Source organism: Amaranthus tricolor, chromosome 5, assembly GCF_026212465.1.
Source record: "Amaranthus tricolor cultivar Red isolate AtriRed21 chromosome 5, ASM2621246v1, whole genome shotgun sequence".
Lineage (NCBI taxonomy): Eukaryota > Viridiplantae > Streptophyta > Magnoliopsida > Caryophyllales > Amaranthaceae > Amaranthus > Amaranthus tricolor.
The window spans coordinates 28,364,547-28,391,551 of NC_080051.1; the positions used below are offsets into that span (position 1 = coordinate 28,364,547).

General features: G+C 34.1%; 3 protein-coding genes across 4 annotated transcripts; 2 read left to right on the top strand and 1 right to left on the bottom strand.

Annotated features, from left to right (window-relative positions):
• Nucleotides 1-762: 762 nt before the first annotated feature.
• On the top strand, nucleotides 763-7,118 carry LOC130812649 (adenylate kinase 1, chloroplastic-like). The gene is made up of 4 exons (XM_057678190.1): nucleotides 763-1,405; nucleotides 3,303-3,440; nucleotides 4,571-4,843; nucleotides 6,634-7,118. Exons 1-4 carry the CDS (start codon nucleotides 1,133-1,135, stop codon nucleotides 6,775-6,777), a joined length of 828 nt encoding a protein of 275 aa, XP_057534173.1. The 5' UTR covers nucleotides 763-1,132; the 3' UTR covers nucleotides 6,778-7,118.
• A 1,639-nt stretch (nucleotides 7,119-8,757) lies between these two features.
• LOC130812650 (pentatricopeptide repeat-containing protein At5g02830, chloroplastic) lies at nucleotides 8,758-17,014 on the top strand. Of its 2 annotated transcripts, none has more exons than XM_057678191.1 (12): nucleotides 8,758-9,520; nucleotides 10,054-10,141; nucleotides 11,311-11,515; nucleotides 12,212-12,319; nucleotides 12,640-12,804; nucleotides 13,264-13,857; nucleotides 14,444-14,509; nucleotides 14,592-14,672; nucleotides 14,835-14,932; nucleotides 15,578-15,785; nucleotides 16,166-16,238; nucleotides 16,547-17,014. In XM_057678191.1, the coding sequence occupies exons 1-12, from the start codon at nucleotides 8,935-8,937 to the stop codon at nucleotides 16,876-16,878; spliced, it is 2,604 nt and encodes an 867-aa protein (XP_057534174.1). In that variant the 5' UTR covers nucleotides 8,758-8,934; the 3' UTR covers nucleotides 16,879-17,014. The 2 variants fall into 2 exon arrangements, with proteins under 2 accessions (XP_057534174.1, XP_057534176.1); XM_057678193.1 differs by having other exon boundaries at nucleotides 16,178-16,238.
• A 2,233-nt stretch (nucleotides 17,015-19,247) lies between these two features.
• LOC130813246 (zinc finger CCCH domain-containing protein 11) lies at nucleotides 19,248-24,909 on the bottom strand. Its single transcript, XM_057679037.1, has 8 exons — nucleotides 24,572-24,909; nucleotides 23,667-23,751; nucleotides 23,401-23,541; nucleotides 23,171-23,259; nucleotides 21,691-21,879; nucleotides 21,435-21,565; nucleotides 21,235-21,334; nucleotides 19,248-19,723 (listed from the first exon to the last, which is right to left on the bottom strand). The coding sequence occupies exons 1-8, from the start codon at nucleotides 24,740-24,742 to the stop codon at nucleotides 19,514-19,516; spliced, it is 1,116 nt and encodes a 371-aa protein (XP_057535020.1). The 5' UTR covers nucleotides 24,743-24,909; the 3' UTR covers nucleotides 19,248-19,513.
• Between the last annotated feature and the right edge of the window lie 2,096 nt (nucleotides 24,910-27,005).

Consider the following 27,005-nt stretch of genomic DNA (forward strand, 5'->3'; position numbering starts at 1 on the left):
CTATCTTCCATACATGTATTAAAACTTGTAAAGTTAATTCAATTTTTAATGTATTGTTTCACCTTATTGATATTAAGAAAGTAATTGTTTAGGTGTCTATTATTAAAAACAATTTGATTTAATTATGTGTAATTTTTAAAAAAATCATTTTCCACCTATATATACATATATGTTGATTTTAATGAAGTTACTTAAGTCCTCTCTAAAAAAATAATTTAATTATATGTCTTTATTAAAAGAAATTTTAAAATTTTTTAGTGTTTATTAATTTATATTTACATATAAAAAAAATTTTAATTATATTAAATTATATTCTACGCTGAGAAGGATGTGCGACCACACCATGATAAATAGAATCAGGATTGAGGTTATAAGACTGAGCCTAAGAGTTGCTCTGATTTTTGCAAAGTTGTGTGAAGGCAAAATTGAGGTAATTTGGTCATGTACAAGGGATTCTAGCAATGTACCAGTGAAAAGAGCGAAAAACATCACAATCGATGGCAAAAGAAGACATAAGATAATGTGGGAGGAACAACTTCGGAAGGACTTTAGTGAATTGTACTGGCTTTCGAAAGACTTATCTTAGGATAAGAGTAGTTGAAGACGCTAAATCTGTGTATGTGAGTCTCATTACTTTTCTTGCTGCTTTTTCTTGTTCTAGTGTTGTCTTCGTCGTTTTTGTCTACTTATAGTCTAATTAGTTTTGTTTTTCTGGTGATGTATTCATATGTTTTTGTATTTTCTATTTCTCGTTTTTTGTTTTCTCTTGCAAAGCAATGTCTAAGTTGAGGGGCTCACCTCAAATTGCGATCTCGTTGTGATAAGATATTTATTTGCCTTCCTTTTTACCTTTCCCAAATTTCAAATTCATTGGGACGGTGACGATGATGATGATGACTGTGCATGAGTTAGTTAACCAATGAAGCAATTTCCTAACCGTGGGTTAAAAAACAGTTTTAACAGGAAAAAGAATATTCCACGACCTCCATCGGATCCAACCCTAGACGCTTCTCCCAAAAAGTAGCAATACATTGTACACTCAAGCTGCCCAAAGGGAGAAGAGAAGTCGCCATTAACAATACGTTCCTTTTCTCGATATCCAATCATCTCTTCCTCGCTTCAACATTCAACAATGGCCGCCATCACAACCCGCCTGATAAAACCCTCAAAGTCAAAGCTATCTACATTTTCTTCTCTTTGGAAATCGATGACTACTTCCACCTCTCTTACTTCTTCATCAGATCTCAACAATTCCAGAAATATTCAGTGGGTTTTCTTGGGTTGTCCTGGTGTCGGAAAGGGAACTTACGCTAGTCGTCTTTCTTCTCTTCTCGGTGTTCCTCATATCGCTACTGGTGATCTTGTTCGTCACGAGCTTTCTTCTAATGGTCCCCTCGCTCATCAGGTTTGCTTTTCTTATTTTTACCGTTTGGAAATTGATTTATTTTGAGCATTAATTTGTAATTATTCTATGGGGATCTGATATTAAATCGTCATATTATTCAATTTTAGGGTTTTATATTTGTTTATGGGATTGATGTTTTTGTTTGATTTACGAATGATTCGAAACGTAAATTACGATGGTCAATTTCAGATTTTTTTGGTAGTAATTAATGATGAGGATCTGATATTCAATCATTATATTGTTTTTTTAGGTTTTACATTTAAATTTTTTTGTGTATTTGTTGATGGGATTGGTTCTCTTTTTTTTTTTTTTCAATTTCCGAATGGTTATTTAGGGGGAATTATATAGTAAATAATGGCAATGTGGCTGAATTGTTCGAAGTACAGTAGGGATTTCATTGTAAAATTGTTGGAAATTTTGAGATGAATTTCATCATTGGTTGATGTAAATCTAAAAGTCTTTGCTGAGTCGACATGGTTGAATTTCCATAAGCTGGCTTTTTTTTTTTTTTTTCTGTAAATTATATCCTATATTGTTTTCGAGTCTCTAGATGAAAAACTGATTAATGAGATTTGAAATTGGATAGCTCTAACTGGGTGAAGCAAGTAACTTTCCCTTGGTCGCTTGTTTTTCAAAGATCAAATAAAAAGGCATATTTCCTTGTTTGTTACAAGATTCACATCCTATTGTAAAAGGTGCCTATATGTGAAACTTTAGTTTTGTGTGGGCTCTGAATGATTTTCCAGCCGGAAAAATTTTGGAAGATTAGGAGAGCTTTTTGTGAACACAAATAAAACATTCGATATTCAAATTTTTTTTCCAGCATAGTTTTCTCTGTCTTAGTTTTTAGGTGCAATCTGTTATGGCTAGAATGAATAAATCTTGGAAAAGCTGATTAATGGTTGGGTTAAGGGATTTCCTACTGTCAAATTTAACTTCTTGTGGTTGAAACTCAATATTTTAAGTTGAAAAGAATTTTACCTTATCCAAAAGGGGTCAAATTTGGTTTATCTATTAGGAATGCTACTCTTTTTTTCAAATTTTATGGATCTTGCATCTAGGAGAGGTAAATTTATATTGGGAGATTATGTTAAGTGATCTAGGGAGACGGACTCAACTTCTTGGGATGTTGTCTGATTTTCCAATTACACATTGAGAATGGGTTGGAATTATCTAAAACCATACTTGGGTTTCATGTATTTTAGTTTACCAATAATTAAAAATTGGTATAATTCCTCAAAGATCCAAGTAATTTTCAGTTTTCACACCTTCAATACCTCTTACGGCCCGTTTGGTTGTCGATCTTAAATGGTGGGGATGGTTATAAAAAGTCAGTATAATTTTGGTAGGAAAATTTCATGGCAAGTTTAATGTTTATGATTAATGGAAAACCGTGAACTATTTTTTTATGATCAATATTTGATTACCATAGAAATTACATGATATATTTCATGAAATTTACACTATAAATCATTCTCATTACTACTATCTGCTATGGTTCATTCACAACTTCACTTTCTCCAACTTTCAGCAAGCAATATCATATATTCCTCACTTCGAATGAGAGAGCACCACGAGTCCACAACAACCATCGAAACCATATTTAGTTTACTTTTGTGCTAAATGACTCTGCTATCACAAAATCAGGCTGTGTATACTTGATACTGCCTTTGACGCTTCTTTGGAAATACGCTTGCAATTGATCTTGTCTACACCTGTATTCTTTATGAATTAGGAGTCTATCATTTGTTGGGGAGTTTTGTTATTTTTTGTACCTTTCCAAGTTAAAGATCAAATTCTTGACTTACTCTTGGTGTGTTTGTTTCCCTCTTAGCTGCATCTTTGTCCCCTTATTTTGGTCTGTTTGATGGTCATATTTGTTGTTTGTTACTTTCAGCTTACAGGTGTCAACCAAGGGAAACTAGTATCTGATGAAATAATTATTGCCTTGTTATCTAAGAGGCTTGAAGCTGGAGAAGCGAGAGGTGAATCGGGTTTCATTCTTGATGGTTTTCCGCGTACAATCAGACAAGCAGTAAGCTTCTTTTTCCCATTGTTGGAGTAAGTTTTTGAATAACAAATATTCCAGATTATTTCTGTTTGAGTGTACACATCAAAAGTTAAATTTAACATATTTCAAATGCCTCGTTTAGTGTCTATTGTTTGTGTGCAACATATCATTTTCTATTTCCTCGCTTATCATAGGATTATTATTGCTTCCCTGATTTAAATCTGAACTTTACTTGTATATTTAGGTGTTTGAGCTGATATATTTCATTTCCATTTTCCATATGTATTGTAATACTCTGACAGTGAATTTGATATGCAGCGTTTTGTATGATTTTATGGACTAATTGTATATTGTTATTGTCCATCTGTGTCCATGTAGCATTTTTAAATATTATGTATGTGTATGTTCCATTTCCTGGTGTTTAGATTCCTGTGAGTGACTGTTCTTCTTTGGCAGTTGATCTGGAGATAGGCTAGTTCAATAGCTAATATAGTCAATACCTGCAGTAACCTAAACTTTAAGATAAATCTGCTTCTTTCAATTGCTTTTTACAATTCATACGAAAGGTAATTAACAAAAAATAAATTGTTAATATGCACGTTGAGGATAGTTGTGACTTTCAAGGGAAATATGTATATAATAATTAATATGATTCTTTCCGCATCAATGACTCGCACAACTATAATAGGGGTGATCAGCCCTTTTCTCACCACATAAAGGCTGTTCCGATTTTTTTTTTTTACAATTCTTCGTAACTCCGGATTCTTCACACTCTTAAAGAACTTTGAACTGATATTGAATCTGTTGATTGCAAGTTTGACTTTAGGGAAGCACATATAACTTGTTTCTCAACGTGGTTGTGGCTTACGTCACCTATCGTTGATAAATTTCATATTTGGTGTAATCATGGTCGTGACTCGTGAATGCCATCACGTCTCCTCTTCACACTCCAAGGAATGTTTTTATCTCAGTTCAATTAGAATGGCTTTTTAGGTTTTAGAAAGGTGCAAAATTGTGATGTTTCTTTTCTTCTGTATTGCTTGTGAAGAAGTTTTAAAACCTCTTTGGCAGTTGCTTTAAGTTTTTTGAATGGATATCATTTGAGTGCTTTTTGCTCTTCTTATTGACTGTTAGTCATTCGCTTCCGTTTTTAGGAAATTTTGGAAGGGGTAACGGATATAGGTTTGGTTGTTAATCTGAAACTACCAGAGCAAGCTTTGATCGAGAAATGCCTCGGCAGAAGGATATGTGGCCAATGTGGTAAAAACTTTAATGTTGCATCCATTAATATTGAGGGTAAGAATGGGAAGCCTGGAATAAGTATGGCTCCACTTATGCCCCCTCCACAATGTGCTTCCAAGCTGATCACCCGAGCTGATGATACGGAACAAGTAGTGAAAGAGCGACTTCGTGTATACAATGAGAAGGTAATTCTTTAATTACTGTCATGGTTGTAGGAATTAGCTCAAGTTTTCTATTGATAAGTTCATTTAGGCTTTAGTTAGAAGGTCTAAAAAGCAGAGGAGCTAAGTAATTTTATTGTCTTTGTCATCAAGAGACTCTGGGATTTATTTCCATCATGATTGAAGAGTTACGTGGAAAGGAATTGAGGAAGTAGTTGTGTATGTAATTTGTTTTTTTTTTCCTTACTATTTTTCTTTATTTGTGTGAAGTGATTTGTAAAGTAGTTCACTGCTTCTGTTTGCAAGTGTATCTTTTAAGGTGTTTAGGCAGTGGTTGAGTTTTTGGTCCTAGGAGCATGGTTTTCTTTTGGACTTTTTCCTTAAGTTAGCAACTGTTTCTGATTTCTCCACTCCATTTTTGGGTTGCTAGTAAGTCTAGCTGCATACTATAAAAGATTTTTAAAAAGAAGTTTTTGGTTCTCCTTATAAGTGGACTTGTGCAAACTGCAAACACACCAAACTGGAAGTGTAAAATAGGTAGCTTGATTCTTTTATATAGGTTAAAATATTTTTAGGAAAATTTACTTTTTGAAATTCCCACCTTTAGGTGGTTTTTCTTTTAAAAATCTCACCTTTCATTTATTTTTGAAAAATCTGACCTTTGTCTTCGATTTTCTTTTTAACATCCTAATGACCCATAACCTGATAAACTAGTTACTTTTGTTTTTTTTTGGGTACTTACCAGTTTAAATTAGAAAAAAGGAAAAAGAAAAAAAAGAGCCAACCCTCCCCCTTCTCAGCCACCACCAAGGGCATATCACCATAGCCATCTTAGCAAACACCACTAGCACACCACCGATCACCCTCACTGTGACCCAACAAGCCCTTGCCCTCTCTCTTGTGCACACTAACAGCCCTTCACTGTACCAGGCACCAACATCCTGCACCACTCTCATCTCGATTGCACTACCATTGATCAATTTCAGCCAATGTGAGCCACCAATGGTGCAATTTAGGGTTCTGTAATTAGGGTTTTGTAATGGTGGTGGTGGTGGTGGGGGGGGGGGGGGTTTGAAAAAAAATCCATGTTTCCCACCCTATCACCTCTCATTGTTGCCGCCAAGAAGATGTTGGGAGCGGTGGAGAGAGGGTTCGGGGATAGGTGAGAGTCTGGGAGAGTCGTTTCGTGTATTAACATTGAGGGAGGGTGCTTCACGGTGGGTGGCTGTGGGGTAGGGGTGGGATACGGGTGGTTCCAAGGGACTGCGGGTGTATCACAAGTGCTTCAGCCTTCAGGGGAGGGGGAGCGGGAGGGGGAGGGGTCACAACGTTATAAGGGAGGGGGTAGTTTGTGAGGTGGTGGCTGTGGGGGAGGTTAGGGTTTTTGATTTTCCTTTAATAACATTGACGAATTATAAGATGATACGTGCCATTGTTATTTTAATTTTGGAAAATTCGGCTTCATCAGACATCAGGTATACGATACAAGGAAGTTCTTTAAAAGAAAATGCGCTGCAAATGTCGGATTTTTAAAAAAATAAACAAAAGGTGGGATTTTTAAAAGGAAACCACCCAAAGGTCATATTTTTAATATTAGTGATGTCAATTAAGAAAGAAATAGAAACTTGCATCGCCTTCCCTTATCAGCCTGTCCAGCTGTTTGGAAAATTTTCTTTCTTGAGAAAGGAACTTGTGATTGGTAGCTGAGTTACATTGAACGGAATCGTTGTAAAACTGTTTGATCGTTCTTGTTTGCACTTTCTTTTATTAAATTGGTATTTTGTTCTCTCGTTTGATTCATATTGTTCTTGCAGAGCCAACCACTGGAAGATTTCTATCGCAGTCGTGGCAAACTAATGGAGTTTGACCTACCAGGAGGCATCCCAGAATCCTGGCCAAAGTTATTAGAAGCTCTCAATCTCGATGAGCAGGACGAAAAGCTCTCAGCAGCTGCATGATATATTTTTTTAACCTCAAAGACTTGTTTGTTGATTTTTTGCATGATCTGAAGCATGCCAAACAATTTTGTTAGTGGCAAGAGGAATATGTTAGGAACAATTTTTAATTTAAACGCGCGATGCTACCGTGGCGGATGCCTGGCAAGGTCTTGTACTATAAAGGTTGAAGAGATAGTCACACATAACATAGCTAAACCAGCTCACAGACTCGCAGCCTGTCATTTTTTTCTAAGCTCAATTTGATTCGGGATCGAGTATATGAATGTAACAAGTGTTGATTTGACAATAATGTTTCTTTGTTATCTTTAATTGCAGCTGTTAACGAGCATTTTATCTTTTTAGGTAAGGTTGTCCCATGTGTCTTTATTCTCTTAAACAAGAAAATTTGAAAAGAATAAGCAAATTAATATAAAAAATTTTAAATATAAGCAAGTTATAAACTTAATTCTCAAAATAAATATTTTTTTCATAAAACATAGATCCGGGGTTGTTTGTTGTTACTAACAGCAAACAAAAAAACTTGGTTAAAAAATTCTAGGTCTTTGTTGGCTATTAATAACAGCGAACAAAGATTAGCCTCGTAATTGTTCGTTGTTACTAACAACGAACAAAGAAACTTGGTCAAAAATTGTCAAAATCTTTGTTCGCTGTTACTAACAACAAACAAAGATCGTGACTTTTTGATCAAGCTTCTTTGTTCATTGTTAATAAGAACGAATGCCGAACCTATGCTCTGGGAAAAAAATGCATATATTGGAAATTAAGTTCATAAGTTGCTTATTTTTTAATTTTTTTTATATGGAATTACTTATTCTTTTTAAATTTTCCTCAACAGAGTAGAAATCCGGTTTTTATGCCATATGACACCATGTTGACTTGGTCGTAAATCGTAATTTTTGTGCTACAAATGACTTTTCAGGATGGATGAATACTACCTACAAATAGACTAAAAATACAGGTATTTTGATATATTTTATGGATATACATTATATAGTCGAGGGGTTATGAAGTATAGGTAGCAAAATCAGAGGAACGATGGTCATGGACATGGACATGGACGAAGCTGAAAAATAAAAATTAAGGAAACATGGACAATTGAACATGGATGAATACTCCCTACAAAGGGACTAAAAATTGCTAGAATATGAAAGTAAATATAAAGGAAATAGTGTTGTTAAATGAAGAATTTGTAGAGATATGAAAGTGAAACTTGTAGTACCATAGTAACAAGGTTTTTTCAACCAATAATTTAAATTATTGAAAGTTTGCTTAAATAAACATAATTTTTTGCTATGGGGTAAGATTTTAAAAAATTCACTTCTATTATTTATAGAAGATCGAGATAAAATGAGTTTTTTTTTCTAATTGAAAATTCCAACAAAAAAAGTCAGTACGTATAATTAGAAAAAAAAATTATAAATTCTCATTTAAGATAATCTTACCAACTTACCTTGATTTTGATGATTTTAAATTTATTTCATAATCTCAAGTTAAAAGATCGAGAATTAGTGCATACCATACAAAAAACACTATTTTTTTATAAAAAAATATCCGGAATAATTCAACCTTTTACTTATTTCGCTATAATGATTTCAACTTTTGATTAACCATGAATAATCCCAACTATAAGGGGTGTTGGCTAAGAATGTACCAAAGGAACGTTTTACTTATACAACAAGTCATTTTGCACAAAAAATAAAATAAATATTAAATTAAATTAAAAAAATTTAAAAGAATTAAAAATTTTAAAGAGAAATCAGGAAAGTTTATTTTTTAATTTTTAACTTTTTAATTTTTTAAGATTTTTTTTAGCAATTAACTTGTAAAATTTGATCACCATTTGGATAATAATGCTTCTGGCTAAGTGACTCTAATATTGACATTATTCATAATTAATTAAAGTTAAGATTATTGTATAAAAATCAACAATAAATTAGATTATTTTAGGTAACTTTTTTTTATTTGGACTTTTGGTATTAACTACTCCTACTGGAGTCTCATAAGAGTTGCTAAGAAAAATTGTGGCTCAAATCGATATCTCAATCCAAGAATTTGGTGGTAAAATTTCAGCAAAAAGAAACATCACAAGACATCATCTGCCATTGAAATGCAATCCTCTTCAATCTCCATTGTTGTTGCTTAAGCTTAAGCTCAAGTATGAGGAGTTTTGTTATCATCACAACCCTTTCATCCTCCATTGTCGCTTCTACTCCTTTTCATCATCACCATATCTTTACCCATAAACAACCTCCATTTCTTTCCCTTCATAACTTCATTTTCCTTTCTTTCTCTAAACCCACTTCCCAAACCTCATTCTCTTCATCTTCATCTTCATTTTCAACCTCTATACCTATCATTTCTCCCCATTTGTATCCATCAAACTCTGACCCAACTAACTCTGACCTTAGTTTTTATGCCGAAATTGCTTCTAAGCTTGTTGAAGATGGAAGATTCCAAGATTTTGGGATGGTTGTTGAGACTGTTTTGAGCTCTGGTATTGATGGGTCTTTGGCTTTTGGTAAATTGTTGAATTCCAAGCTTTTAACTTTTGGCATTGTTAAGGGTCTTAAAGAAGGAAGAGTTCATGATGTTGTTGAATTGTTGGGTTTTTTGTCCAAACTTTGTGTTGATGTTTTGGGTTTGTTTGATGGGTTAGCTATGGGATTGCTTAAAAGAGAGTGTTTTAGTATATTAAATGATGGGCATTTACAAGAAGCTGTGGAGCTCATGGAAATATTGGCTGGTATTTCAAATTATCTACCTTGGTTTCTAATATATTTATTTCAATTTTGATTTTGAACCTGATTTCATTGTGCTTTAGTACTATGATTGATAAAAGTTTGAAAATTGATTTGGGAATATGTTGGTATATGGTAATCATTGGGACATTGCCTAAACTCTCTTATATTTTGGAGGCATAGAATTGTCATGAATGGATAAGGAGAATTCACGTTGACGATCTCTAGATATTGGTTCATGCAGCCGACTCCAATCTTTTGGGTAAAGGCTAAAATTGTTGATGAATATGATTAAGTAATAGGGGTGGAACTCCTCATATTTAGACTTTGTGTTCAATGTTATATACATGTAGGTCATTCACATTGAATCTTGGTATGTCCCTTCATTATATGGCTGTGGTTCACTTGAAGACTGCTTTGTTGGTAGAGTTTCTAGATGCAGCCTTGGTGTTTTTGAAAAAAGTGATTCATAGATCAATATTTAGTTTCTTTAGAAGTGTTGTATAGGTTTAATCATTTAACCTTTTCAATTATCTAGGTTTTGAATTCCCAATCAAAGACTTGATGAAGCCCAGTGATGTGATTAGGATATCTGTCAAGAAGCGCAGCCCTCATTTGGCTGTAAGGTACTGTTTCTATGCCCTAATGATAGTTTGATGATGATGGAAGCTAAAATTATAAGTTAGATGTGTATTGGAAATATAATGCAAATACAAAAAACAAAATACAATAAATGTCCTAACAATGTGCATGCTACATTCTATGATTTCTTTGAGGGAAGGTGAGTTTCATTTCATGTCCTCCTCGCTTTTGAGGGTGATGTTTATTTGAATTGGTACAAACAAATCCATTGATGTGCAAGAATTCAAATACTCCCTCCTATTCAAGCTATTAGTCCCATTTGACTTTTGACACTGTTGATCAATCACTCTTAAGTTGAATTTTATTTTTAATCAATAAGTTAACCATAGTCAAGTGGGATCCTATTTGATTCGTTTTCAATGAAAAGATCATTAGTATTAACTTTTTACATTTTTTAATTATGCATAATTAGAGATATTAGTGATAGAATTATTGCATTGACAAATCTACCCAGTCAAACGGGACTATTAAAGTGAATAAGAGGAAGTAATAAGTAGGCTCAAAAATCACATGCCTGAGTCGGTAAAGTAGGACTGTGGGAGAAAGCTGCTTAGAAGTTGGATGTCACAATTTATGTGATTGCCATGGGGCTAATAGTATTCAGTTTCCAGTTTAATCCAACACTATGCTGAATCTAAACTGTCTCTGTTGTACTTGTTAATTTTCTTAAAAAGAAGAAAGGAAATAAGTGGATGTTGTCGCAAAGTTCTGCTTCATTTAGGTTGTAATATATTCAGGTAGAATACATTTTTCTTTTGTAAATACTCTTAATATGATGCATTTTTTAATAAAAAGAAAAAAGCATTCTTTTGGAGGATGTTTAGCGATGATCCGTAAGCAAATACGCCTCTAATAAACAAAAGTTCGTTAACTTGTTTTATAATGAAGTTTGTATTAGAGACTGATGTTTGAATCCCTTATCATGGCGTATGATCTGAATCGTATTTGCCTTTTGTTTTCAATTCTCAATCTGGTTTCGCAACATTTTTGTGTACTTGGTTGGGCCTAATAATTTTTTCGAAAAAGAAGTTTTGTTTATGTGAGCACAAGTTATTATATTTCTTTTGTAAACTGCGCACTGCTATAGCCTATAACAATACATGTTAAATTGTATCTCCTCATCAACAAATATTTACAAATTCGAATGCTGTAGGTATGCCTGTCTTCTTCCACATGCAGAGATATTGTTGTGCACAATAATCAAGGAATTTGGAAAGAAGTCAGACCTGGCTTCGGCTGTAAAAGTTTTTGAAGCTTCTAGGCAGAAGTTTGGTGGTCATAACATGTATGTCTACCGCACTATAATCGATGCTTGTGGCTTATGTGGTGATTGTTTCAAGTCCAGGTTAATCTTTGAGGTAGCTTCTTCGACAGATTTTTGGATATGCTCTGCTATGTTTCTTCACTTGATACATTTTTTATACGATGGAAGGTGTAATCCACTTGTCCATTTGACTGGTGATGTGGTGCATCTATGAGTCTTGTGTAGTATTTCTTCGTTCCATTTCTACATTGTTTCTTGTATAAATAAGTAGTTTTTAGGATGAACATGCATGTCTCTTAGTTAGTTTTGGTTGTTTGTGTAATACCCCGGGTTGAGTTTTCAAAAGGATTGATAGACCACCCTTATCAATAAAGTGCATCTTCTTTTCAAGGGAGCTCATTTGCTAAAAATCTACAGTTTAACATGCTTGGTGAGGAGCAATCTTAGGATGGGTGATCTCCTGGTAAGTTTTCTCGGGTTTGCACGAATGAGGCCAAACTGCGGTGAAAGGGCTTGTGTTGGTCTGTGGGGCCAGTTTGCAGCCTCCATGGGTAGTCACTGTCGGTTCGGTGGGGCCGGGCTGATTGCTTTTTTGCATTTGAGGGGGGTGGATAACATATGTTAGATCTATATCTTTTCCCTTGGATTCTTTGAAATTGGTTCTTGTTCTCGAATTTGAAAGTGTGGAATTGACATCTACTTCTTGAGTGTTGTCTATTGTTCCTCAAAATTTGTGATGTTTTCCTATTTGAATCTTGTAGTTGATGCTATCCTTGTTTTCTGAATGCAGGATCTACTAGCCCAGAAAATCACCCCAAATATCTATGTCATCAACAGTCTAATGAATGTAAATGCCCATGACCTGGCTTACACGATGGATGTGTACAAGCAAATGCAAGTAATGCCCCTTCTCAATTGTCTAGCATCTATCTCCTTGCATCGACTGCTGTCATTATAGCATAATATCATTGGAGAGACGTCTTCACATTCTAATCCAATAATTTGTTCCGTTTTTTCCTTCCTTTGCTGTAGTGTCATGTCATTAGTCCATATCTACATTTACTATTATGACTTTTATGGTAACAAACTCAGCCTATTACTTAAATTCGATTTGTATGTTTCGTGACTGAAAACTACTGTTTTAGTATCATGTTACTTACGAGTACTCCTTGATTTTTATATCATCAAAAAATCAACATCAAATCCTCTCTTTTTTAGAATTTAGGTATTGAAGCAGATATGACTACTTACAATATCCTGCTAAAGGCTTGTTGTCGGTCGGGAAGGGTCGATGTGGCTCAGGACATCTACCGAGAGGTACAACACTTGGATTCAACTGGAACACTCAAAATAGATGTTTTTACTTACAGCACAATCATCAAGGTACATCCCTCCATGCTCTTTGGTTATTCTTGATTTTGTTACATTATTGTACTAAATCTGCTTTGTAACTATGGCCCGTTTGGTAGGTGGTATTAAACGGTGGTAATGGGAATGAAAACTAGTGTAATTTTGGTTGAAATCTTTTGCTACCTTATATCCATGCTTGTTCAACTTCAATCATCTCATTTTTTTTCATAAATTTCATGCTAATGCATTATCATTGGAAGAGATAATATTAGGTGGTAGTGGAAATTTGTAAACAAAAAAAAAAAAAATTGTGATCAAGTTTCATTACCATGAGACATGAAACTATTGATGGAATTTACACTATAAATCATTCCCATGACCACCATTTAGTACCACTAACCAAACGAGCCGTTAGTTGCATTGTGATTCCGCATAATGCAATTATGTTGTTTAATTAGCATGATTGTTTTCAACAAGTATGAAAATTTTCAGGTATTTGCAGATGCGAAATTGTGGCAAATGGCTATCAAAATCAAGGAAGATATGCAATCAGCGGGCGTCATTCCCAATACTGTTACTTGGTCCTCATTGATCAGTGCATGTGCCAATGCAGGTCTGGTCGATCAAGCAACTCAGCTATTTGATGAGATGCTTATGGCGGGCTGTGAACCTAACGAACATTGTTTCAACGCACTTCTTCATGCATGTGTGGAGGGATGTCAGTATGACCGAGCTTTTCGCCTTTTTTACACTTGGAAGAGTAGTGGATCTGCAAATAAATTCGGTGAAAACATAAGAGTTAGTGAAGATGAATCATCGGCTATTCTACTTGCATTTAAAAATTCTAGAACAAAAGCACCAGAAATTGTGACTACTTCACGTCAGTTGAGCTTTGCTAAAAATATTCCTTTTAGTCCCACAACTACAACATACAATATACTCTTGAAGGCTTGTGGTACTGACTACTATCGAGCGAAATCTCTAATCGATGAAATGAGATCGTTGGGTCTTTCACCCAATCACATCAGCTTTTCAACTTTGATTGATATATGTGGTGGAGCTGGAAACGCTGAGGGTGCTTTGCAGGTAAAGATTTCCACTAATCTTAACGGTTGTGGTTGCTATGAACTGATATGTGAAAGGTGGTTCATTTGTTAAATCCTTTAATGAGTTAGTAGAGGTTAGAGGTGTTCAAAACAGACTCAATGACCCGATATTTACCCAATTTTGAAACTGAACCCGACTTCAAAATGAATTTAATATAACGTAAAAATCAATGTGGACACAAGACCCGATTTTAAACCGACCAAAACACCTGACCTGAAATTGATCCGATTATCCGAATGTAACAGGATTGTGCTTTCTTTGCAATACTAAATATATAATAATAGCCGACTTCTTAATGTAGCTTAATTTTTGATTTATTCTTTAGATTTAAGATACTCATTGTTGATCTTCGACCTCATGCATCGGTTTAATATATGAAATATACATCAAAGTGTCCTTAACCCAATCTTTTATATGCAGCTTTTGACCTGGAAAACTAAAGCAATCCACGGTCCCTGCTAGCTCATTTTTACAGTTATACAACTCATATGTCCTTATGTGTGTGTGTGTCTGTATGTATATATAATATAAATATAATAATATATCTTTTCTTTAACCCTTGCAGATATTAAAATCCATGGGTGACTCTGGAATTAGGCCTGATGTGATCGCTTATACGACTGCTATAAAGGTTTGCTTTTGTTGTTTTTTTAAATATTAAAATGAAACTAAATCTAGTAATTAGAGTGTCGTTTTGGCGTATTGATTTACAGATTTGTGTTGAAAATAGAAACTTGAATACGGCATTTTCATTATTCTCAGAAATGAAGAGAAACCGTGTTAAACCAAATTTGGTAAGTATGAACTTTGAAGCATACGCAGCTATGAGTATTTTTTCTACCTTTTGTACATTACTCACTTGCCTCGATGGGTATTCATCGTACTAACGATTGGTGTTGAGTTTGTAATGTATTCGTACTCTTCATTTTTGATAAGTGAGTGTCTGCTTATATCAGGTGACCTATAACACTTTGTTAAGAGCCCGTAGTAAGTACGGCTCCCTTCAAGAAGTTCAGCAGTGCCTAGCTATATATCAAGACATGTGTAAAGCCGGGTCAGTTCTAGATTTTGTTCAAACTTTTTACTTGTAATTCAAAGATCACTTCTTAGCTTTAGTGATTTGAATCTTTTTCTACTTTGCTTGTTCATTTGTCCACTGTCATCATTCTTTTTCGGCCCGTTTGGTTAGCGGTACTAAATGGTGGTAATGAGAATGATTTATGGTGTATAATTTCATCAAAAGTTCAGTTCCATGTCATTCCAATGGTGATGAAACTTTGATCACAAAAAAGTTTATTTTGTTTACAAATTTCCATTATCACCTAATACCATTTCTCCCTATGGTAATGCATTGGAATGAATTTTATAAAGAAAATGAGATAGATTGAAGTTGGACAAGCATGGCCATTAAGGTAGTTAGGAGATTTTTCAACCAAAATTACACTAGTTTTGATTCCCATTACCATCGTTTATTACCACCTACCAAACGGGCCGTTTAGTCTTGAGATCTATCCAGACGTCAATTGTTACCATTTAGTTGCTTCAATTGGGTTTTCTATTGCTTCCGCTGTCGCACAACAACAACTTCATTGAACTCATGAATATTCAAAGTTCACTTGGATATATATGCCTCTTCTTGTGATCACAAGGAAGTAAGCTATTTTCGCATTGTTGATGTTCCGAATTTTTCTTTCCTCAGCTACAAATCCAATGACTACTTTCTTAAACTACTGATAGAAGAATGGTGTGAAGGAGTTATACAAGAGAACAATCAGCAAGGACAATCTAGTTCACATAACAAGAATAACATAGGGGAATTGCGAAGTATACTTCTTGAAAGGATAGCAACCCATTTACGAAAGGATACGGCTAAAACCCTGGCAGTTGATATTCAAGGACTTACAAAGGTACGACCATTGGCCTTTATAAAGTGACTCGACGATCTGTAATTTGTCGCCAAGTGCCACTGTTACAAGTCACAAGAGCTATGATGGTTTCCCGTTGTTTTAACTTGTGTAGATTGATATTTGCTAGGGTAGACAGTGTTCATAATACACATATGTTTTAGCGTTTCCTTGAAAGAGTCCATTGTTTTGTTGTACGCGATTATGGATCTAGAACTAGCTCTATGCATTGAATCTATATGGTTGAGAGTTTTATATAGCTTAAGTAGGAATAGATATAGATTTATCGTATTCATTGCATAGTCCATTGTTCTAAATTTTGATGTTACTAGTAATTTCTTCTACCATCGGCTTGTTGCATTCCTTCCATAAGAGTTCTTCAGCGTACTGTGCAGGTGGAAGCACGAATTGTAGTTCTCGCAGTTTTACGTATGATCAAAGAAAACTACAAATCAGGTATGAGATCTTTTCGAAGTGTATGGCCGACTAGATGTACAACACTAGGCTATCGACGGATAGGTTTTATATATGAAGTTTTGAGTTGATATTGCCTTATTACCTTTGCTCATGCTGCAATGATCAGTGTAACATAATTCGCCAGTTAATTCACTTTTTAAATTTACGATTTGCTCAAAATCGACCATAATTCGCTTTATTTTATTCACGATTCCCAAGGAGATCAGTGAATTATGTGACATTGACAATAGCAAATAACTATCTCGGTGGCGTCCTTAATCATTCTTATTTCTTCAATCATATTGCAGGGTTATCAGTAAACGACGATCTTATAGTTATACTAGGAATCACGAAAGTAGGTACAGAGTGTACGGTGAAAGATGCGATAGCAAGGCTTTTGAAGACGGAACTTGGACTCGAAGTTATTGCAGTAAATCCAGATCGGGCGGTTAATAGAAAATTTGATAAAGATGGTGCTTCTAGTTTAATTTCGAATTCCGGAGGTGTCGAATCGAGCGAGCTGCCGACTAGTCTTGACACTCCGACTCGACGACCCGCAGTATTGCAAAGGCTATTGATTACAAGGAAATCATTAATGCATTGGTTGAAAAGAAGATCAGTCCCTGCCACTAAATTTTGATTCTTTGTGTAGATTATATTGTAAATACTGTGATCATTCTAACTACACATGTATACTTATCATCTCATGTAGACCATAGCTGATTAGCTATGTAAAATTTATTAAAAAAAAAAAAAAAAAAAAAAAAAAAAAAAAACTACATTTTTTATGATCTGTATGAAAAACAGCTAATTCTATAAATTAAAGGATATTTTTCACAACTCATTTTGTCTCTTAAGTTCATTACTACATGATTGCATTCTCCATGAATTACAAGAAAATTATATGTGAAATGTGTATTTTACAAGGATGAGGTTATATACATCTGAGCCTTCAGACTTAGATGAAATATAGATGCATTTTACATGAAATGTAACTATGTAACTATCTTAAATTTGAATCAATTTATGTATTTTTACAAGAATAAAATTGCGTACATTCAGCCTTCGAATTATGCCCAAATCCGGGTGGGAGTTTAAGGGAAAGCAATATTAATAGCATTAGGATGATGGGACAAACAAAATTTCAAAATCAACTTTAATTTCAATTGCTAAGATATAATAACTATGTATACATTTGACTTGTAGCTTTACCTAGGGCATGTGGACTCATAATTGACTCAAATCCAATCGATGTTGGTCAAATATTCCATTTATTTTTTGACATATTCAACAATCATTGTTAGCCTATATTTTATCGCAAATTCTTATTTGAGACCGTTTTTACAAAAGACGTCTCAAGTTTGGGCCAGCCAAATTTTTAAATTTTTTTTAAAAAAATTAAACTTTCTAAACAATGTTTTTTAACTTCCATTTTCAGTTTTTCTTTTTATCTCTCATGACAAAACTACTTACCTTTCTTTCTCAGACTCCATTTGTGGTTTTCAATCTCCATCTTCCTCTCTCAAACTTCATTATTATTTATTCTCTGTTTATCTTCTTCAATATTTGCAAAACCATCAAAATTATGTATTTATACTTCATCATTTTTGTTTTTAAAGCTTTCATTTTCATTTTTTTTGGGTTGATTGTGTTATATATTAGTTGGATTTACAATTTTCTGTTTTTTTAAATTAAGCTCCATCAATGGTGTAAATAGTGATGTTGAAGAACACAATAAAGTCTACTGTTTGGGGGAAATTAATAAAAGCAATTGTGGTTATAACATAATATATTTAGAGTTATAACATAATATATTTAGAGTTATAACATAATATATTTATAATTATAACGTAATATATTTGGGGTTATAACCATAATATATTTGGAGTTATAACATAAAATATTTCCAGTTATAACAAAATATATAATTGCGGTTGTAACGTAATAGATTTGGATTTATAACAGTATATATTTGTGATATAATACTACAAAATTGATATTATAAAAATACAAGCAAATATATTATGTTATAAAACCTCAAATATATTAAGTTTTAATTCCAAATATATTGAGTTATAACCACATTTATATCATATTATAACCACAAATATATTCTGTTATAACCCTAAATATATCAAATTAACCCCAAATCATAAAAATTAGCCATAAAATTGTCATCTTTAACATTACTGTTTTCCACAATTGATGAACCTTAATTTTTTTAAAAAAATGAAAAAAATCTAATTTATTACTAAATAATGTTTTATTTTGCTTGGAAATAGGCAATTAATCAGAAAACTTTTCATCTTCCAAAAGGAAAGCAGTTTTCTACAGTTTTTTTTTAAACGACAGTTTCTTTAAAAAACAACAGTTTTTTTTAAATTAAGATATTTACTAAAGAAGGAAAGTGTGTTGGGCTCTTGAGAGTTGAGAGTCATCTTTAGAAAAGACGGACTCTCAAGAGAGAGCTTGATGTTTTATTCTCAATCTATAATTAAAATATGGTATTATTTGATTCACCTCTGTGTAATTTTTTATTAATATCAACTTTTGTAATTTTTACCCAAGTATCATTAAAAATATTTAAAAGGGAAAATTGTAAAAGATGAACAATCTTTGCTCGATCCACTGACAATAAACCCGAGTATTGTTTATTTTTAAATAAACCCATTTATTCGGTATAATTGCTGAAAATAAAACCAATTATTGTTTATTCCTAATTCTTAATTTACAAAAAAGCTTTAAAGATAATAAATCTGTTTATTTTTAGCAAATATACTTAATGGATGAATTTATTTAAAAATAAACAATAAATGAGTTTATTTTTAGCGGATCATGCAAATATTGAATTATTATTGACAATTTATCCTATTAAATAGTATCAAAAATCCAAATGGATGTCTTCCACAAATACGAGCATCCAAGAAACAAAAACGACGCCAATGACAACTCAACTCAGCTTAATGAAGCTAGTATATCAAGAACAAGAATGAATATGGAGATGATCAGTTGCAGAAAGCCAAAAGAACCCAATAGGTGATTAACTGATTCACGTACAAAGCTCAATGGTATCAAAAAAACTAGATTTCAGAATTATTATAGTGATGTTAAAGACACAACATGACAACATATATTTTCAATATTGAAATCGGCTTAATGTAGCAGTAACTACATGCACCCGATCGCTATATAATTAACCCATTTTGAGGCACAAAATTAGAATGGGGTACTAACCGACTGCCAGGATTGAGCAATACCCAAAAATCGTCTCACATTTACGGACCGCATTCGGGCTCCTTGATTTGGATAGAAGTTCTTGATAAACTAGCTTCAAGCTCCTCCAACTCGTCATCATCTAAGTCGTCATCAATGTCATCTGGAACATCATCAGCATCACCATTTGCAGCAGCACCAGAAGAGCTTGCTGCATCAGGATGACCATGCACTGAACTACCATGGTCCCCTTTACCAGATTGCCCATTTACCTGAAATAGAACAAACAAAAAGTGAAATTGCATACTTCACACCAATCCAAATAACACGTATGGAATAACTGGTTTCAGCTTCCAACTTGTAATTGAGTTGTTTACATTGCAACCATCACCATCATATTGCAAGTCATTAGTCCAGTGGCTCTCAACTCAGCATGCTTTGGGGATCGGACGTATACAACTTTACCCTTGAAGTAACAAAAGGTTGTTTCTCATTGACCATTGATTGCAAACATCATCCACAATTTTATATAAATAAAAAGCACAAATGATATAATGTCTTTTACTGTAGTTCATATAATCCTTCGTTTTAAGAGGCGCGAGGCACAAAAGGTCCTTGTTTTCCGTGGCATAAGGGGAAAGCGCAGACTTTTGTATGTGAGGTGCATAATTTCGCTAAAAAAACTCCAAAATTACAGTCTTGGGTTGACAAAACTACAAAAGAAATAAAAACTAAAACAAAGACACGTAAAGAAAGCAAACGGTGGTTCTTGATGCTTGAAATGTTATGCGACACTTAAACAAACACTTAAAACCTAAATAAGAATCATATGTCGACCAATGAAGATGGCGACACTTCAAGGTTATTTGTGCTATTTCGTTTTTTGCTCCATATTTTAGCTTTAGTGCAAGAAAGGGGGCATATTTCAGCTAAGAATCGAGGGTCATTTTAGTAACATTAGGCAAAGACATGCTATTTATCACAGCAGGCATACACGAAATGCACGAGGCGCGAAAAGGCGCACCTTTGAAGAGCCTCTTGTATCGTGCTGACTCAAGGAGGCATTTAAGTGGTCGCCTCTTAGCGCCTTTAAAACACATATATAAGCCGAGACCAAAGCACTATAAATCTCTGGCTACATTGTGAATGGATATTAATAAATTGGGACTAGGTTACAAGAAAATATAAACACCCAAGAAGACCAAGAAAAAGTAACACTCCACGCAAAAATATTCACAAGTAAATCATCAAAGAAAAGCAAAATGCAATCCTCTTCACCACCCCCACCCCCTTAAAAAGTTGTCATAAATAAACAAGCAAACTTAAAAGTTTTGTGTGTATAGAATGTTGTAGTATATCAGCAGTTCTACCCAATGATGAATATGATTGAACATGGAAAGCATCTAGAGACAAGGAGGAAATGCACAATACTCATTCCATGTAAATGAACATGAGAACCATTGCAGATTACAAATTTACAAGAGCAAATACGAAATACAACATAGCTACTAGTTGAAATATAATACAGCTAGGAGTTTCAAGCAAATGGCATGCACAATAATCCAAATTAAAGCTAAAGATTTTTTCCGATGGTAGATGCAGAAGATATTCAATAACTCTTGGGTACAGCAGGACAAAAACAGAGTAACATACCCCCACCCCCACCCCAAAAATAAACAAGCAAAAAGAAGAGGTTGAGTGATCTCATCTTATCCCACAGTAATGGAATCTGAAATTAAATCAAAAAGGACATCATGGTATAAAAAGGATAGATGGAGCCTACCTCTGGCTCATTATTTTCAGATTCGTCTCTTTCATATTGCTCCCATGCCCCAACATCGTCAACAAACAAGCTAGCATTTGACATGAATAGTTCTCGTCCACTGAAAATAAAAAGAGCAATATGAAATGCAATATACACAATTTTTGTAGAAACAAGGGAGTAGCAAGAGAAGAAGTGGGGGGCAAGCATTAAAATAAAACCTCATTCTGTCATTCTTAGCTCTTTCTTCGCTCTGTGAAGCCATGCTAGCGGCTCTTGCCTCTGTTTTTTTCCTCTTCCATTCTGCAAACAATTCTGGAGTCATGGGCGTCGAAGACTTCACTTTCGACCGCTACATTTTAGTTGCAGTGACAAAATAGGTTAGCAGATTGTTCACCATAAAGCCGAGCCAGTTCTTTAAAACCAACCGGTGAGCCACATTAACAACCACTGAATCAAAAAATCAACTATTATTACCTGCTCCTCAATCTCTTCTTCAATTGGCGTCTTATCTGTCTCTTCCTCTAGCAGGGCCTTCATTTGAGATTTTAAAACATAACCCGGAGGAAGGGCATGTCTATAATGACAGCTTTTACCACCATTTGGACATACCCAAAACCAACCATATTGTTTTTTCTCCACTGCATCCAGAAAATGTTTACACACCTACACATGCCCTCACCATTAACCAATAATGTTGTGTTGAATTGAATAAAATGCTCATAACACGAAATTCATCACAATGATAGAAAATTGAAAGAAAAGGTAAAGAGGGAATCACCAGATAAGGCACACTACATACCCGGTTTGTCACAAACAATGGTTTTCAAAATACATAAATACATTACCCAATCTTGCACAGGGTTTGTAGGGAAATCCTTATGTGCACAGATTCAACTTTTATCTATGCAATACAAAGAAATAATTCCATTTAACTCATTAAAATCAGTCAAATTGCATGCCAGATCCTATCTGGCAAGTGGCAAGCAAGGATCTGAGAAACAAGTGGAACATGATTAAGGAGATCCTGTACCAAAAACCATCCAACTTAAGTAAAAGCATCGTTGACAAATATAAGTACAGGACTGCCAGATATAGCCAATAGCCATATGGGCCTCTAGTCACAGAGAACCAATTTAAGTTTGGCAAATGTAGCTATTATAATCATCAAACGGAAGCTTCCAACTTATAAGACTGAATATTTATACTAGACTAGATGATAATTAAAAAAAAACACGGAGGAAAGAAGAATAAGAAAAAAATTACTACCACATAGGTCATAGGTCATAGGCCATTAGACCTTACATTTTCATCATTGTTTAGAAGAGAAAAATATGCAACTTATAATTTCACTGTCAACAGAAAAAAAAATATAGGCCTAAACAATATGTTTAGAGTGTAGTTTTCTCAATGGAAAAGAATTAATACTTTATCCATTACCTTATTAAAAAGTGAAATTAAACTCGTATTTGGGGGGTTCAAGTTGAAAACAATATAAAGCTAGACTGAAATTTCAATGTTTGTGCCCCTAATTTGGCTGCAAAAAATTAAGTTGTCAGAATTCTAATACCTTTCTAAGATCTTTTTAAAAATAAGTAGCATAAAGATCATTCTATAAAAAAAACTAAGAATGTTGATTTTAAAAAAACATGCCCAAGGCAAGGAACCAAGCATATCATCTTTAAAAGGGTAGGCAAAGTGAATTCCAAACCTCAAGACAGAAAGAAACCACACACTTACACGGAAGGTCTAAGGAATTGAAGGCTTAAATACTAAGCTACTGCTCATTTCAGGCAGATATATACCTCTATCATACACAATTGTAACCTTAATATGCAAGTTGTCGATCGCTCTTACTAATGACCCATGACAGAATAGTAGGCTAGAGTGGGTGGTTTAGGTGACTAAGTCATTAATCATCTTGATGTGGTAAAAATATAGAAAGTAAAAGACTTACAATATCCGTTGGTTTGTTCTGATTGTACTCCTTACTCTTCTCTGCAATAGCTTTTTCCAAGGTCTCTTGATCCCATTCCTCCATTGTTCCTTCAAATAATAATAATAATAATAATAATAATAATAATAATAATAATAAACAATTCAATTTGCAATAAAAAGAACCAATGTAATTGATGTAAAACCATAAAATTTACACCAAACAAAAAACACGAAAATCAATCAACTCACCATCATCCCGCTTATCTGTGTAAATGTCAATCTTTTCTCCTTTCCTCTGCACATTTAAATCATGTGAAAATTTGCATTTAAAACCTTTTGTACACTGCCCTGCCTTAAAAAATTCGCATAGTATAGATTTTGGATCAACACCTGACCAATCGAAAAACTAACAAGGTGAATAACCGACCAAAACAACAAAAAGCCAATAAGAACTACAAACAAATAGTTCTACATGATTTCACAGCAGCCACCAACTATTAGATTAGGGTCATTACCAACTGGAACTTTAGGCTGGGTAACAGCAAGCTTAAACAAGTCATTCAACTCCTTCTCCCTGGCCTTCTCTTCTTCCTTCTTTTTCTGAAACAAAACAAAATTGTTTAATCCCCAACATCACCCCTAATTCAAAATCCACAAAAACAGCATCAAAAATACAGTGTTAAAGTACGATCATGAATTCAATTAAAAATTAGGAGCAACGAAACTTAAAAAAAAGACTTCTAAACTTACTACTAGAATAAATTGATGAAAGGAAATCAAAATCCCTACCAAAACCGTACTCACTCCACTTTTTTGTCTATTCTTTTTTTTTTTTTTATCTAGACTCGATTAGAATCTCTCCTTATTTGGAAATACATTTGCTCTACTATACACTTTTTTCACCTTCTATTCCACCAATACCTATTATATCTCACCCACATTTTTTTTCTTCATATTTCTTACTCTTCATTCTTCACCCTTTAACCTATGAAATTACATGGGTGTTTGATGGAAGGAAATAAAATTTTTGCGGAAAGTTGTATCCTCATTTTCAATTGTTTAAATCGACGAGGATTCAAAATGTAAAACTTGAATGTCTGCAAATATTTTCCTCCGTGCAATCCAATTTTCTTCCTACTCTTGACTTCTATGCTCAACATCTCTATTTTTCCCTCTTAACTTAATAGTTTTCTATCAAAACCTAAACAACTACTTCTATTTATCAATCACATTTTCCAATCAAAACTATAAGCAACATAAATTAAAATTCCACCAAACCATAAAAACTCAGCATCAATACCTAATCTAACGAAAAGAACCCGGAAAGGAACAAACGCAATCAATAAAATGATAATATGAAAAATAGAATTAAAAGCAAAATAAGATTATCACTCTAAAGCCAAATAATGAACAAAAAAACCTTGGCATCAGTTTTCTTAGGGTCAATTTTTGGTTGGACAGATTGCTTGAGATTCTGAACATATTTCTGGACATTTTTGCTCTTATTCTTGTTTTTAAGACCAAAAGTCTTATCCTCAACTAACTTCTGCTTCTTGGCTAGATCGGCTTTCGACTGCTGTTTCGGAGGCATCGTCTGTAAACTTTCCGGCTCCGGCACAAATTGCGATGTTTCTCGGTGAAGTTTCGCCGGAGGTTCGTTGATTTTGTCGATTAGTTTGGGGAAAGAGTATACAGGTGGAGGAAGGCGGAGGTGTAAGAGTCGAGTGAAAGACAATGAGGGGTTTCCAGAAGCTACTTCGAATATTTGTGGGCTTCTGTTGGGCCTTGAGCCATCAAAACAGTGATGGATATGGGTGAAAATTTGAGAAAGATTGAAAAAAATAAGATAAATAAACAATTTAATTCCAAATGTAAGATTGGTTAAAATTTATGTCCCAAAATAAGCTTCCGTACGTCTAAGCCTAGCCTCGGGTAAGTCGCTGTTAGTAACAGCGAATTAAGGAAAAAAAATAATAATAATAATAAAAAGTTGAAAGTCGCTGTTAGTAACAGCGACTTTTAGGTTTTTTAAACTAGCCGTTGTTAATTAGAAAAATAGCCGTTAGAATGTGAAAATAGCCGTTGTAATGTTGTTGTATAAATAGGTCCATTATTTCTTATACTTCATTTTATCCATTCTACATCATTCTTATTCTTTTCCATCAATTGTTAAAGTTAACATAAGGTATTTTGTTAGTTTTATTATTGTAAATGTAAACATTATTTTTGAAAGTTCACTACCGTTAATATATTATATGTATTATGTAGATGTCAAAGGAGCATTGTATTGAAGAGCTTTGTGATTGTGGTTATGAAGTTGAGATTAATACTGATTGGAGCGACTTCGATCCAGGGCGTGAATTTGTTGATTGCCCTTTCTACTTGGCTGACGGATTAGGATGCACATACTTTCGCTGGATTGCTCCGGAGGGTACAAAATGGCAGAGAGACTTAATAATACGGCTTGAGAAGGAAAAACAAGAGCTTAAAGATGAGGTATTTAATCTAAAGAGACAAATGGATGATATGGCACATAGGAAAGAAGAGACTGAAAGAATTATGAGAAAGTTAACTAAGCCTTCTTAGTTACGGACGCTAGTTTAACTTAATGCATGAAGTATGTAATTGGATTTGGATTTGTTGAACTTGCTTGAAATTGTGTTGAATGTTGAACAGCAACATCCTTATTTGAATATGATTGTATGTTTGTTTTTTATTAAATTTATGCTGCATTGTTCGCGGAATGATTCATCGCCCAAAAGTCTAAGTAGTTAACATCAATTCACTCATAATAAACGTGTGATACTACGGTAAAAATATATACATGTACATATATGTTACAATTTACACACAAAAGACCAACAGTTACAAATGAGTATGTACAAATGCTCAATAATTACAAAACTATTGTAATGCTAATCCTCCTCATGTACCCTGTCTAATTGTGACGGTTTACGACGCCTCCTACGAAAGTAAGATGCAGTCGCATGACGCTCGGGTAGGGGAGGGGATTGATAGTGTGATGATGTGGCACCCTGTGAGGACCCGACACCGTAGTCCGGACACGTTAAGTCAACCTCCTCAAGATGAACGTCGGGTTGATGAGCAGATGACTCGTACGCGTACGTAGTGGTGTGGGGCGCAGTTACTTCCGGAATGAAGTGTTGAAACTGCGTGCCTAGGAAGAAGAGCTGCCATGGAAGAAGAGCAGACATGAAAGAGAAAAGGGAAGAAGATGAAGAAATTAACCATGGTTAGGTTAAATTCCAAATTTAACGGACATTTAACGGAAAATTCATCATTAAGGTCACGGTTGTAATTACCATATAATTGGGGGGTACCACTGAAATGCAGTTCGGTACCATTGTAATTTTTCAATAGTACAAGGGCACCATTGATAATTTCCCTTTTACATATTACGTTCTATTTTAATACATAATTATCGTTATTACATACTCATTATATAAATTACATACATACTATATCCTAATATCACATAAACGATACAATAGCTTCTTAAAAACCTCATGTAAAGTCATCTGCAACATCTACTCCGATTATAAGGGAACAACCATTGGGAATCGGTCAACTAATAAGCCGAGTATAAAAACTTGCCAGCATAATACAAGTATCTAAATAAGTGCATTTCAATAAGTATTATGTAAAAGGATTTATGCAATATAGAGAATTCATTTTTATTTTATTTTTTATTTTATATATATAACTTCTGGTCCTTTTGCTTTAGTACCAGGACGTGATTTACTAACACTTCTGCTTGAGTGTTAGGGCATGAAATCCGATTACTTATTTAATGAATGCAACACATATGATCTTTGTTTGATATATGTAAGGTC

What these genes read in the sequence shown, in the direction of transcription:
- LOC130812649 (XM_057678190.1), top strand. Translation starts at nt 1,133, where the DNA reads ATGGCCGCCATCACAACCCGCCTGATAAAACCCTCAAAGTCAAAGCTA. An exon ending in ATGGTCCCCTCGCTCATCAG is followed by an intron (nt 1,406 to 3,302) that starts GTTTGCTTTTCT and finishes TGTTACTTTCAG; the next exon opens with CTTACAGGTGTCAACCAAGG. An exon ending in CGCGTACAATCAGACAAGCA is followed by an intron (nt 3,441 to 4,570) that starts GTAAGCTTCTTT and finishes TTCCGTTTTTAG; the next exon opens with GAAATTTTGGAAGGGGTAAC.
- LOC130812650 (XM_057678191.1), top strand. Translation starts at nt 8,935, where the DNA reads ATGAGGAGTTTTGTTATCATCACAACCCTTTCATCCTCCATTGTCGCT. An exon ending in CTTACAGCACAATCATCAAG is followed by an intron (nt 12,805 to 13,263) that starts GTACATCCCTCC and finishes GAAAATTTTCAG; the next exon opens with GTATTTGCAGATGCGAAATT. An exon ending in ATATTCAAGGACTTACAAAG is followed by an intron (nt 15,786 to 16,165) that starts GTACGACCATTG and finishes AGAGTTCTTCAG; the next exon opens with CGTACTGTGCAGGTGGAAGC.
- LOC130813246 (XM_057679037.1), bottom strand. Translation starts at nt 24,742, where the DNA reads ATGCCTCCGAAACAGCAGTCGAAAGCCGATCTAGCCAAGAAGCAGAAG. An exon ending in CCAGCCTAAAGTTCCAGTTG is followed by an intron (nt 23,542 to 23,666) that starts GTAATGACCCTA and finishes TCGATTGGTCAG; the next exon opens with GTGTTGATCCAAAATCTATA. An exon ending in CACAGATAAGCGGGATGATG is followed by an intron (nt 23,260 to 23,400) that starts GTGAGTTGATTG and finishes TATTATTTGAAG; the next exon opens with GAACAATGGAGGAATGGGAT.